At 62.1% G+C, this 12369-nt stretch overlaps 1 protein-coding gene across 1 annotated transcript in view; it reads right to left on the reverse strand.

The window, feature by feature from the left end:
* The window catches only part of NHEJ1 (non-homologous end joining factor 1), a 45387-nt gene extending 34913 nt beyond the window's left edge, over window positions 1–10474 (reverse strand). Inside the window, exons 1-5 of the mRNA XM_075153939.1 lie at window positions 10388–10474; window positions 9593–9778; window positions 8468–8677; window positions 6217–6355; window positions 4679–4737 (exon numbers count right to left, since the gene is read on the reverse strand). Of these exons, the coding sequence (XP_075010040.1) occupies window positions 4679–4737; window positions 6217–6355; window positions 8468–8677; window positions 9593–9778 (594 nt within the window). The 5' untranslated portion in view covers window positions 10388–10474. The remainder of the gene's footprint in view (window positions 1–4678; window positions 4738–6216; window positions 6356–8467; window positions 8678–9592; window positions 9779–10387) is intronic.
* Between the last annotated feature and the right edge of the window lie 1895 nt (window positions 10475–12369).

A 12369-nucleotide genomic window follows, 5' to 3' on the forward strand; every position in this document is an offset into this window, starting at 1 on the left:
GCCAGCCTGCCCGGGGCCTTGCAACTTTTGCACCGCTCAGCCCTGCTAGCAACAATGCCACGGCCACCGGCTCCTTTCCCAGCCCCATGCCAAGGGAGCCCAGCCTGGTCAAGCGCCTGCGGCATCTTCTCCCCCAGGCTGTGCACCCTGCGTGTGAGCAGCCCATGTTGCACCCACGCCACCAGCCCTGGCCCGGTCGCAGCTGCAAAGCCACAGCTACCTTGCGCTAATTAAAAACATCCCTTGTTGGAAGGAGCCAAAGGGCCGCTTCCTCCCCGCCGCACCGGGCTGGCGTGGGTTTGAGGGATGCCGTCCCCGCCCTGCAAAATGCGCAGCCCACCGCTGCCTTCGCCCTCAGCCAGACCGCGGCAGCTCCGCTCCCCGGGGCTTATTTTTAGCGCCTGTTAAAAAGGAGAGGCAGGGCACTGGGGAGGCAGGCAGCGTGCGGGCAGGTGCCTGGCTGGACCCTGGGGCAGCGGTGGCCGGTGGCTCCGGGGGGCACCCCGGCCGCCCTCCACCTGCCCCGCTGGCCCGTGTCCCCTCACGGGAGGGGGACGGGCGCCTGGCCCCGTCCCAGCCCCGGTGGGGAACAATAAGAGGGACGCTGACCCCCAGGCGCCCTGACGTCAGCCAGCACTGCCGCCGGCACTGCCGCCAGCCCCGGCTCAGGGGTCCCGCTCGCCCTCGGCCAGGGCCGTGCTGGAAGCCGCCTGTTTGTTTATCTTCCTCTCCGGCATTGCTTGTTTTGATGGCACATCCTCCTCCTCCTCGCCGGGCTCCGGGGTCGAGCCGTGAACCCGCTGCGTCCTGTTTGCCGAGGTCCCGCGCTCGGCTTGCGGAGGCACGGAGCAGCTGCCCCCGCGCGCGCGAGCCGCAGCAGATAAAAATACGCAGGGCGAAGCATCCTGGGGCGCGGGGGCTATATTTGCACTGATTGTATCAGTGAGTTTGTCCCCAGGTACCTGTCCCTGCCCTCCCCAGGGCGGGGGGCACGAGGCCGCACGGACCCCCTGACCCTGCTCCCCTCGCGGCACCGGACCTCGGGCTCTGGCAGAAGCTGTGTCACGAAATGCTGACCATGCCAGGCCGGGGCAAGCTCTCAAAACCATGGTGGGTACCCCACGCTGCCCCATGGGGTCATCTCTGCAACCCAAAGGGACACCTGGGGACAAAACATCCCCGACCCGCTGGGTCCTAGGCTGCTGGGAAGGGTGCTGGAGCAGCCCCGGGGCGCCAAGTCCTCTCCAGCCGCCCGCTCTTTCCCCTCACGGCGTGAACCCCTGGGCTTGCCAATAAAAGCTGCCGGCTTTGCCTCGGCTCGCGCGCGGCCGCCCCTCTCCCTCCAGCTCTGCCCAAGCCCAGGCAGCTGCTCAGCAGTGAACCCTTGCCAAAAACTGCGTGTGTGAAAGCGTCGTTTCCTAAACGTATAAATATTCCCAGGGCTTTGCTGGAAAACTCCCCATGATTAGTTAAAATGCCCTGGACAGCTGAGTGCACACAAGCCCGGGGAAAGGGCACGTTTAAGCCGAGAGGCAGGAGCATCCCTGTGCAGCTCTGCCCTGGGGGACTGGCAGGTCCTTTCCTCTCCATAGGGGACGCAGCAAAGCTTTGGGAAGCGAGCAAAGCCGTGGAGTGCTTTCCCGCATCCCGCCAGCCCTGCGCCACACCATCACAGCCCCCTTCCAGCCAGGAGGTGCTGACCGCTACCAAACATCCACAACCTGAAGCCCCGTTTCCCAGAGGGAGAGGCTGGAAGGACCATCAGGCCTCTCCCCCTGACCTCCTGCCCACTGACGTTCAACCACGCACATACCGAGACCGAGCCCAGCAACTTGGTTTTCTTCCAGGCGGGCTCCCAGCCCACTTTTGGAGACATCAAGAGATGGAGGATCAACCGCTGTCCTTGGGAGCGTGCCCCGATCGCTAATCGCCCGCGGGAGCAAACCCAAGTGCCTCCGTCCTAGCTCCAAATTGCCTGGCTCCGACTCCCGGTGCCTGGCTCGTGCTCCGCTGCTCTCCACGAGATTAAAGAGAGCCCTTCACTAACCAGCATTTTCTCCTTGTAAAGACCCTCACGCACTGTAATCAAGGCGCCTCTCAATTTTCTCCCTGATAAGCTAGACGGAGCTCTTCCCTTCCAAGACTCTCAATGCCGGGTTCATTCCCCAGCCCTCAATTCATTCCTGCGACTCCGTGCTGATTGTCCGGCGTCTTTTTGAAAAACCAGACATGGGAGTCGGTCGCAGCGTTCCCAGGTCCCCGCGGCATGTCCCAAGAGACCCCAGCCCCTCTTGCTGCTCCTTTTTGGAGCTGGGAAATGGAGTACAAAATTGCCCAGGGGCTCTGAAATGCCTGCCCAGAGACAACGAGATCCTTCAGCCCACCCTTCTGCTGCAGGAAGAGAGGGGAGACTGGGGTGAACAGCCAGATTTGGTGGTGGAGAGCTGCAAAGCCATGTTTGATGTTCCTCACTAACACAAGACCTAGGAGGCATCAGGAGGAGCGACAGGGTACCACGTTCAAACCAAAGGCAGCAGCTGCTTGCATCTCATGGCTCATCGCTGTGGGATGGTACACGGGCCAAAAGCATCATCGGTGGGTTTATAAAGCAATGGGATGAACGCAGAGAGGACAGATCCCCGCAGGCAGGCTGAACGCACAACTGCATCCCTCCACCAGCCTCTCCCGCGTGGCCGGTGCTCAGACCTGGCTGCCAGGGGATGCAGAGAGGGAGCATCTCCTAAACTCTCCCATTCCCCGTCTGGTGCTCCAGCCCCAAGATGCTGCTCCTGGGCTGTTCCCAGCACACAGAGCACCAACTGCCCTCCCATCTTTTAAGTCTCTGCCGGATGAGCTCCCCACCAGCCGCTGTTGCACAGCTTCGTGCGGGGCTGCATCGCTCCCCTCCTGCCTGCCCCACTGCCCGAGCGGCCGCCTGGCAGCACCGAGCACCTTCCCCTGTGCCCCACACCCTACCAGCTCTTGGAGGACTCTGAGTTTCAAGCCTGACGTTCATCTTTAGCAGACCTTGTTCAGCCGACCCTTGGACAAAGACATACTTCATCATCCCCCGATCCTGGCACATCCGCCTGCATCCTTCCAGCAACAGCACCGAAACATTTACCGACTGCTTCTGCCATGTCTGCTCCAGTATCAATCATTTTACCACCTCCGTCTACTAATAAGCTTATCCCGTTGCTGGGAGCTTGGGGTTTTCTCCTACTACACTAAATAAAAGCCTTTCCTTCTGTCCTTCGCCATGATTTTTCCCTGATGTCTTTAGCTTCTGTTATCCATTTTCTACACTTCATAATTTCTAATTTATATTGATTGCTATCTACTCCCGCTCTCCCATTTGTTATAAACTGCTCTTTTATTTCTAATTGCTGCCTTCACTTTGCCGCTGAACCAGAACGGGCTCTTGGCCAGCGCTGCCCTCTTTCTTGATTGTGGAATTGTGGCTTTTTGTGGCTTCTGAAATTCTTCTGAAAGAGCTTACCATTTTCATTCACATTTTTCTATCTAAATGTTTCCTCCAAGCTGATTTCACTCATAATTTTCCCCCTGCTTTGGGAAATTAGCCCTTTCAAAGCATGAAGGATATAAATTACTGTTTAGGAATGTCCTTTCTTTGCCCAGGGTGAATGTAATCTGGTCATGATCATCGGTCCCTAGGCAACCTCCAAGTTGCAGTCCAGCAGTGAATTCATCTCTATCCATCATAACCGGGGGGAAACGAAAGTTGCCTGCGCTGGCTGCAACGCTTCTCATATAAAAGAGGGATCGTCTCTAATTTTTAGAAACTCTGCAGATGGTTTATTGCTGGCTGTGCAAGAGCATCAGCGTGTGTCTCACAAAGCGATATCCTCTCAAAGCCCGTGTGACACCACGGACACACTGGCTGGCTCCCTGCTCCCCAGCAGACACCGCTGCTCCCCACTCCTGCGCCTTCACAGCAAGCACAGGAGCGCTCAGAAGCATCCTGAGTCTTTTTGCATCCATGGGCATCAATCGTTCCTGATCTTGCCATATTGGTTTGAATCATTTTAGTGCTTCTGTGATTATTTCCAGTAATGAAAAAGGGTCAGAGGAAAGGACCTCTCCTTCCAGCCCCAGTTTCTCCAAAGCACATGTCTGATTTTAGAGCCGAGCGCACCAAGGGGGGAGTGGGGGGCACAGCACAGATAGCGGGTTGAAAGGCACTCGTCCCCACAATGCGCCACTGCAAAGCCATCCCTAAAAGCAGCGGATGAACCAAAAGGAGCAGATGGCTTCTCCTCATTCACCTGTTCCCTGCCTGCCATCAGCATCGGTGTTTCAGGTCCATAGCAAGCGCGGGAGGCAGGTGAGGATGCACGCGATGGCACGCTCCCGTGGAGCAGCCAGCCTGGCTCGCACCCCCAGCAACTCCCAGCAGCCAGGCAGTGGCGAGAGGGTGACAAAACACAGTGCCACGTCCCCGTCCGGCCATGCCAGGCGTGCCCCCAGCTCTGCTCGCCCTGCAGACAAGGTGCAAGGAGGGCCATGGGAGAGCCAGTGGGCATTACCCCTCTCCAGGCAAGTCCAGCCATCTCTACCAGTGCCCCCATCCAGCCCGGCACACCTCACACTGGGGCTGCTGGCGCTGGCTCCCCACCACCCCTTTGCCGAAGGAGGGAGGACTTGCACCACTCCTTACCTCAGCCATGAAGCTCTGCTGAAAAGCCTCCTCCTGGAAGGGCTCTGTCCGCAGGCGGTCTGCAAGGGAGAGCAGGGATCAGCCCGGGCAGGTCTGGCCAGACCTCCCACCCCGGCTTCCACTTCTTCTGCCCGTGGGGCCAGGTGGCTACAGGGGAACAACTCCAGCACGCTCATCCAGAGCCAGTGGGAGAGGCCAGCGGGCCCCTTGGGCTAGGGACACATCACCCAATTTGCAGAAGGTGCAAGGACCACAGGGAAGTGGGGGAATAACGTTGAGCCTGTCGATGCACACAGCAGCCAGGTAGCAGAGCCCAGGGCTCACCCACACTTGTTCCAGCGCGCAGCCGCACAGCGGAGCAGGGGACAACGGCAGGACATGCTCAGCACCATTCCCAGCTTCAAAGACCTGCCTGGGTCTGAGCACCACACAGCCATGCTCTGCGGGACAGGGGACTGCTTGTCTCCAGAAAAGAGGGTGAGCCAGCCTGTATCCTCTTCTTGCCGGACAGGGACAAACCCCTGTTATCCCTCATTCTTCTCTGCGCCTCCTTCAAAGCACTAATTTTTCTCCATCATTGCTAAGATGTTGTCTGAAGAAGCACCTGGCCAGCTTTGCTCAGCAGCGCTGCCCTGTACAAGGCAAGGGACAAGAGAAGCCGCCTGCCTCAGTCCATCAGCATCAGTCCTGGACCCAAACCGGGTTGTCCTGGCTGCTCCGAGCCCTGCAGAGCCGGCATGCAGCAGGAGAAAGGAGAGCATGGCTGGCTGGCGCAGCTGTAGTGCAGCTGCAGGGCAGATCCCGGCTCCTGTGGTGGGGTACCTGCCATGGTACAGGGTCTGGACCACATCGCCTTCCCGGCCACGATACGCAAGTCAGGGCTGGCCCCCATTGGACCCCACATCCCAGGGGGGGCAGGGTTCCCGCAGAAGGGCAGGTATCACATCTGGCAGCAGGACAGAGCACGGCGCTAGCAAGGGACAACCCAAAAAACAGTGCCCAGCCAACCTCCATGGGCGGAGGACACCCCCCTCTGTGTGGCTCCCCCAGGCAGGTCTCACGTCCTGCCCAAGGGAGCTTCCTCCCGTCTGTCCCCCCCGATGGTGAGGCAGGCTGGGCGCTGGAGGGGGACCCACGTGCACAGCTGCGCTTTCTACGGCGGGGAGAGCCGGGAGCCCCTGGTTGCTCTCCAAGCGCTCGGCAAGCTCCCGCGCTCGGGAGGGGAGCCTGACACCGCTCCAGGGCCGGCCCTCGCTGGCATCCCCGCCAGCTCCTGGGGAGCGGCCAGGTGCTTTCGGCAAAGCTCCTTGGCGACTCCCCAACTCCTCCGGCTACCGGTCAAGGGCTGTTCCTCCCCCAGCTCTCCCCAGGGGCTGCTCCCCAGCCTTCTGGCTACCGTCTTGCTGCCGGTGCGGCTGAACATGAAACACAAGCCTGGCTGGGTAATAGCCAGAGGGAACAGAGCACGCCAGCCCCACGCTAAGGAGGAAACTCATTCCCTGCTTGCTCCTCTCTCGGCCCCGGGCATCCTTCCTCACCTCTGCTGAGAGCGGCCCCGCTCTCCCTGTAGTCTTCGATCTCAGCATCCTTCTGGAGCAGCAGGGAGATCAGCTCTTGCACCTGGTACTGCAGCGCCAGGCTCATCCGAATCAGGGGCCGCACGAGGTGACGGGACACCTAGGATGGAGGAGGGACGCTCTAGGGAAGGTCCAGGGATGCACGCAGCTGTCCATAGAACGGTCAAAGCAGGGCAGCCAGCAAAGTCCTAGCAAGAGCTGCACTCCTAGCAAGAGTGTGTCACTCAGGGCTCCCCAAGATACCCCACGTCTCACCCAAATCCAGTGGGAAGCAGTCAAAAGACATGAGCTGGGAGAAGGGAGGCAGGATGCTGTGGGACATGTCCCTCCATCCCAGCCCCATCCTTTCACAGCTGGGGGCTGCAGCAGGGGAGAGCTTGGGTGGGAGGGCTCAATGGGGACAGGATGCAGGGGTAGGCAATGGTCCACCCGCCGTTTGGGGTGCAGCAGGAGGCAGAGAGCCCCCCATGTGCCACCCAGACCCTCCCCACAGCTCTGCACACCACAAGGCATGTTCCTACGCAGGAAACAGGCACAGCTGGGTGAAAAACCAGAAGGACCCGAGGTGTCAAACTGTGGCTCGAGGAATGGGAGAGACTTTCCCAGGTAGGCAAGATCAAAAGCAGCAGGGATCCCAATGTGCAGGACTCGCGCAGGCTGCAGCTCCCCACGGCAGCCCACTGTGCCCACTCTTAGCTTACGGCCACACAAGCCCCATGCAGAGCCCTGGACACATCCCCTGCCCCGGAGCCAGGCTGGGCTGCCCTGGCCCACCAGGTGCACGAAGCAGCCTCCTGCCCATCACCTCCCACAGCCCCTGGGAGGGAGGTTGGGATCCCCCCACCCCAGCATGCCCCTTGTCTTTGTGGCCAGGCTGAGCCCATGGGTGAGAGGGCAGCAAATCTAGCATCGCTCATGAAGCTTTCTCGCTCCTGCGGCGAGCCCACGGTGAGCTCCACACTCTGCTCACGCCCAGGCACGAGCCACAGAGGTGACGGCCATCAGCCACCCAAGCGCTCAGAGGGCACCATCCACTGCAGAGCTGGGAGGGGCAAGCAGAAGTTTGCCAGGTGGGCTCCAAGCCTGTCTCGAGCCCCTGGCTGGCTGCTGAGTAGAGCTTAGCAGTGCAGGTCCCCATTCCGGCATCCACACCAGCCACGCTCAGCATCCCAACTGCTTCCCACCGCCTGAGTGCCTTGCAGACATTCAGCCCAATTCCAAGCAAAGGGAGAGGAGCTACCAGTCAAGAGCTTGGGCTTTGCACCTTCTCAGCAAAGCCGCCACGCTTCTTGCCCAGGGAGGGACAGCAAGTCCCTAGGGTGAGCCAAGCCAGGACCCCGAGTTTATTCGCTCCCCAGTTCAACCTTGAAAGCAAGGACAGACACCCCCACAGCGTCTGGGGAGCCCGGCTCTCCTCCCCATGGTGCCCAAGCACAGCCATTCACTGGGGAGAAGGGACGTGCCCCGCAGCAGGACCCGGGGGACCCGGCGGGAGGGGGGTGTCGGGGATTTAGGGTGATGCCTCCCACGACCGCCCGCCGGCAGCGGAGCCGCAGGGCCGGCCCCGGGGCCGGGGCTGCCGCCGGAGGCTCCCGCCGAGGCGGTTAGCGGGTGCCGGGCGCCCTCTTGTGCGCGCAGGGCCGCAGGGCCCCGGGGGGCCGGGGGCGGTGGGGGCCGGCCCGGGCAGCCCCGGCCCCGCAGCGCCCGTCCCGCCTGCTGGGGGTCCGGTGGAGGTGTGGCCCCTGGGTGCTCAGCTTGCGGCACCGGGCTCCAGGGGCTGCTTCCCGAACCCCAGAATGTTAGGCAGCCCCGTGGTAAGAGCAACGCCTTAAAAGCTGGGGAGACAGATGGCCTGTGGGTCCTTTGGGGGTACCTGCCGCTCTGTGCCCTGCTCCACAGCGTGCACCAAAGAAGAACAGCATCGCTCTGCTATGCGGGGTGCTGGCAGGGCATCATCCCAAACTGGGCATCTCCCCACTGCCCTGGTAGCAGCATGTGCTGGGCCAACCCTGCCTCGCTGCGCAGTGGGCAAAGGTGCCAAAGCCTCAACGGGAGGAAACGGGGACAGTGAACCTCGGGAGGGGCAGCAGGCAGAGCCAGGCACCCTGCAGCCACCAGCACAGCCCAAGACCACCCAAAAGCCTCCAAGCATTACGAAACAATCTTTAATTTTGGCTGTCCCCCTCCCCAAACTCTCCGCAGCTTTGCTCACCATCTCCACGGGAGCGGGGCAGCAGTGGAAGTCCCAGTAGAAGGGCAGTCCTGAGAGCTCGCTCTTCACATGTAGGCTGAGGCCGCTGGCAGTGTGGTGGCAGGAGAAGGAGGTGGTGGCATCTGGCTGCCCTGCCAGCAAGGGGCACATCAGGTTGCACAAGCGGTGCAGGAAGGAGGACACGTGGACCGTCAGCCGCTTGTTCAGCTCCTGGGGAAAGGCAAGGTTAGGGGTACAGCAACACCCCGGGGAGCTCGGCACTGGGAAAAAAGCAGTAGAAACTCCAGCACAGAAGGAGCCAAACTACTTCTGTGTGTCCCAGCGCTGCAGAAAGCCATCCCTGGGCCTCAGCTTCCAGCCCTGTGACAGGACATTCCCCACTGGTTCTCCCAGACCAGCTGAGCTGGGAAGGCTCCTCTGCCGTGCCAGCCCGGGAGGGTCCAGGTGGTGGGCAGAGTGCAATGGTCTCCACTACTGCATCTGCCCTGCATGCCACCACAAGTGTCACAGGCTGGCCGAGAGCTGTCACAGCTCAGCTAACCTGCCAGAGCTGAGGGATGGCTGCCACTGCATGCCCACCCTCCTGCCACCAGCCGCTCAGCACAGCCACTCTGTGACAGAGGGACATGACAGAGAGGGGTGGCATGTGGGGACCTGGGCACACGGGCTAGGGTGAGGGGATGAGGCATGGCCCCATGTGTTTTGGGGACCGTGCTGACAGCACACCCATGGGAGCCTGTGCCTGGCTATGAACATGAACAGGAGTCTCCGTAATGGTGGGAAGGCAGCTTTGTTTCAAGCTCCTCCTTAGTACACTGGCCCTGAGGAAACCAGCTGCCCAGCCAGCCCACAAGTGAAATGAGTGCACCCGGCTCAGCATGCAGCCCCAGTGAACACCTGGGTGCCCTGGGCACGCTAAATAGCCTGGCCCACTCTCCCAGGAGGAGGGTGCTTGGCCAACCGGGGTGCCAGTGCTTGGGCAGAGCTGCCCAGGGACTTCCCAGACTGGGCCTTTGCACCCAAGCCCTGTCAGATCCAATAGCCATTGTGTCACCAAGCAGTTTATGCTGGGATGTCAGCTGCTGCGAGGAGAAAAGGAGGTCCCTGGACTTTCCAGACACTCACCTTGGACCTTTGTCCCACGGCCTCGGCGTCTGCACTCTCGTACCAGACACTGCTGAGGTCGGAGATCAGCAGGATGTAGCCAGTATCCCTGAAGCACACTTTGGCAAGAAAAGTGGACTTGCCAAAGCAAACAGAAGCCCAGGGCTGTGTCAGGAGGCTGCTCTCCAGCTCCTCGGAGCCCTCCATCTGCAAGAGAGCAATCAGGTCTCTGCCTCACCCCCCACCCTGGAAGACCCCAATCCCTGGGGTGGCCTCCAGGGACCCTCGGTCCCTGCCGGCCCCTCCACGATGCCAGCCCCACTTCACAGCCCAGAGGTGAGGATGCTCAGCCAGCTCTGGTCACACACATCCCTACACGTGCATGCAGCTCTGCTGGGGCAGGCATTTTGGGGAGCTCTGTGTAGGGCAGTTCCTACTCCATCTCACAATAAGCATCCCAAATGCAGCAGACACACGGCAATGTAACTGCTGCCTCCCTGGCCTTACCCGGTGCTTGCTCCCACTAATACAGTGAGACTTCTATGTCCAAATGAACATTTAAGCTGCCCCACTTGCACCGGGGTGGGCAGCAGGACGCTGCAGCCCTCCTCCTGCTCGGACAGCCCATCCCTGCGCTCCACGCGAGCCACGCGCCGTCCCCTGCCTGCACTGACACCGGCAGCAGCCCACGCCACCCGCGAGCACCACCGCTTCCCGCTCCTCCCTGTGACAGGCTCTGTGCCAGCCAAAATATTCGGGGACCCGGTGTCCCCGGGGTGCCTGTAGGACTGGGGGTCTGCGGGGCCGCGGAGTTACCCAAGGGCAAGAGGAGCAGACGGGCCAAAGGCCGTGGGGCGAGGGGCTTTGCAGAGGCGAGCGATGCCGGGCCGGAGGCGAGGGCCAGACTACGGCTCCCAGCATGCTGCTCTCTTCCGCGGCGTGCAAGGGGCCGGGGCACGCCGGGATGCGTAGCACCACACGCCACGGGTCACGGGAAACGGCCACAGCTGTCGCTTCCTCAGGGCCCAGGGAGCGATTGCTCCTGCTCCCTTGCCTGCTGACAGGGACCCTAGCTGGCACGTCCCTCTCGGGCACCCCCAGTTGTCACAGGAGATGCCACGGCCAAGACGCCGTGCAAAGCGATGGGGACTGAAATGCCTTAAGACTTCGTTTTGTGCTTGCTCCTGTTATGAAAGGTGCTGGTACAAGTGCCCAGTGGGGGGCACCCCTCGGGCTGTGGGCACGGAACAGCCCAGCGAGGCAGCAGCAGCCCGGGGGCTCCTGTCCCTTGGCCCCGGGTTTAGTCCTGAGCCCCCAGCCCAAGCAGACACAGCACAGGGCATGCACCTGCACCGCTGCTCTCCCAGACCTGCGCTGGGACTCGGCTGCTGCATCCCAGCAAGGCCCGCAGAGCTGGGGCTGCAGGTGCCTGTGTCCCCCAGGCCCGGGGACTGGGCTCACAAGGCACCACAGAGCAGGGCTGGGCCAGCCTGGCAGGAGCCGTGGACGCCGCGCACCCCCCAGCCCTCCAGCCTCCTCCACACCGAGCACAGCCCCATCCTCGTCCCAGGCACCGACCCCCCACCCCCAGCACCCACGCACTGACTGTGATCCCCCACCTGCACCCCATGCATTGAGGCCATTCACCCTGCACTCCCAAACTGTCCCCCCCCTGCACCCACGCACTGCCCCTGAGCCCCCCATTTGCACCCTATTTGCACCTCCCCACTCACCCCCTCTCCCTACCGTGCAGGCTGCAGCCGCCCTCGGGGCGGGGCCAGGGGAGGCGGGAGCAGGCAGGGGCTTTAGGGACAGCTGGGGTGCAGTGCTAGGTTGGGGTGCAGTGCCAGGTTGGGGCGCAGGGCAGGGTGGTGGCTGGGTGAGGCCGGGCTGTGCGTTGCACCCCGTGCCCACTGGGTGCACAGGGCCCAGCTGTGGGGGTCACAGGCACCTGGGGAAAGGAGGCTCACCCTGGGGACCTGCACGCACAGTGGCACCACGTCTCTCCCACCCTGCAGCCACCTTTGGGTGTTCCTGGACGTCAGGGGGCTCCTTGGGACCGGGTGGAGGGGGCAGCCACAACCTGTGGTCCAGCCCGAGCACGTCACTCCCGTGGCCCAGCTCCACCATCCTCCCAGCCCCAGTCCGTCCTTCCTTCAGGCTTGCACCCGGGGCCGGTTTGCATCACCCACGGGCTGCAAAGCCCCAGCCTTTCCTAGCCCAGGGCCGGGCTTTCGCAGGTCGGTTCAGACTGGTGGAGGCAGCACTGGGAGCGCAGGGCCCTGCCCACGGACTCTGATCTGCTGTAAAGGCTGGAGCAGGGCTGGTGCAGACTCCAGCCGGAGTAACCAGCTGGCAGCAGGAAACCCAGGCACTGAGCTTAATCACGGGGGTCAAAGGCGATGTTTTCTTCCCCAGAGAACAGCTGCTGGCTGGTTTAGCAGCAGGAGCAATACCGGGGGGGCAGTTAAGTGGTGACCCCCCCCCCCCGCTCCTGGGACCAACCCGCTGCAGGTGAAAGGGGGGTCACTGTTTTGGGGAACTGAGCTGAGCTGCACCCCCAGCCTGGGGCATCCTGATGTGTCAGAGCCAGGGCATTTAGTATACACCTGGCGCCATGGGCATCAAGGGGCCATGGGCACAGCTGGGACATGGCAGTGAGGAGGGGGAGAGCCAGCACTTCCCGAGCACAGTGCCAGGGGGTGAGCAGAGCCCGAGCCTTTGGGGCTGGACAAGGCATCCACAGGGTGATGGTGGGCTTCAGGGGCACCCACATCCTCAGCTGCAGTGGCAGCAGG

This window comes from Calonectris borealis, chromosome 6, assembly GCF_964195595.1.
Source record: "Calonectris borealis chromosome 6, bCalBor7.hap1.2, whole genome shotgun sequence".
NCBI classification, from domain to species: Eukaryota; Metazoa; Chordata; class Aves; order Procellariiformes; family Procellariidae; genus Calonectris; species Calonectris borealis.